The sequence below is a fragment of the Acyrthosiphon pisum genome, chromosome X, assembly GCF_005508785.2.
Source record: "Acyrthosiphon pisum isolate AL4f chromosome X, pea_aphid_22Mar2018_4r6ur, whole genome shotgun sequence".
Classification (NCBI taxonomy): domain Eukaryota; kingdom Metazoa; phylum Arthropoda; class Insecta; order Hemiptera; family Aphididae; genus Acyrthosiphon; species Acyrthosiphon pisum.
The window spans coordinates 23,118,459-23,119,024 of record NC_042493.1 but is presented as its reverse complement, the minus strand read 5'-3'; the positions used below and the strand labels follow the sequence as shown (position 1 = coordinate 23,119,024).

Below are 566 nucleotides of genomic sequence, written 5' to 3'. Positions count from 1 at the left end.
TTCATTACCAGATAAAATTAAAAATGGAGTAACTCCTAATGCCATTATTGATCAAATCCGTGACAATTTTAATAACAAAATTGAAAAAAAAAACATCATAACTACGAAAGATGTTTACAACATTTCCACTAAGTTTGGATTACTCCACAAGTATAAATTACATGATATTGATGCTCTAAGTGTGGACCTTTAAGTAAAACGATTTGCCAATAGTTCTTCAAATCCAATTGTTTTTTATAAAACACAAGTAACAGAATATCCACCATTAGACTTAGATGATTTTATGTTAATAATACTCACTGAAACTCAAAAAGCTGTTTTGCATAAATTTAGTAATGTGTATACTAACAAGTTCCTATATAATCTTAATATGATAACAGTGATAACGTTTTGCTCTCATAAGTTTTTAGTAATTTCTCGCATTCTCTTTCTTCTTTGTCTACGTGGCTGCTATCATAAGGCTCATCTTTAATCCATTTTCGCCTGTACCTGTTTTCAAGATTCAAGTTAGCGAATAATCTACATTAATTGATTGATATTGTTTCGACCAAACTGCTACTCGTAGA

The 566-nt window shown here is 29.7% G+C and overlaps 1 protein-coding gene across 1 annotated transcript in view; it reads right to left on the bottom strand.

The window, feature by feature from the left end:
* Window positions 1-365: 365 nt before the first annotated feature.
* Window positions 366-566, bottom strand: part of LOC103309560 — a 5,911-nt gene continuing 5,710 nt past the window's right edge. The window contains exon 6 of the mRNA XM_016804673.1: window positions 366-489. Within this exon, the coding sequence (XP_016660162.1) occupies window positions 366-489 (124 nt within the window). The remainder of the gene's footprint in view (window positions 490-566) is intronic.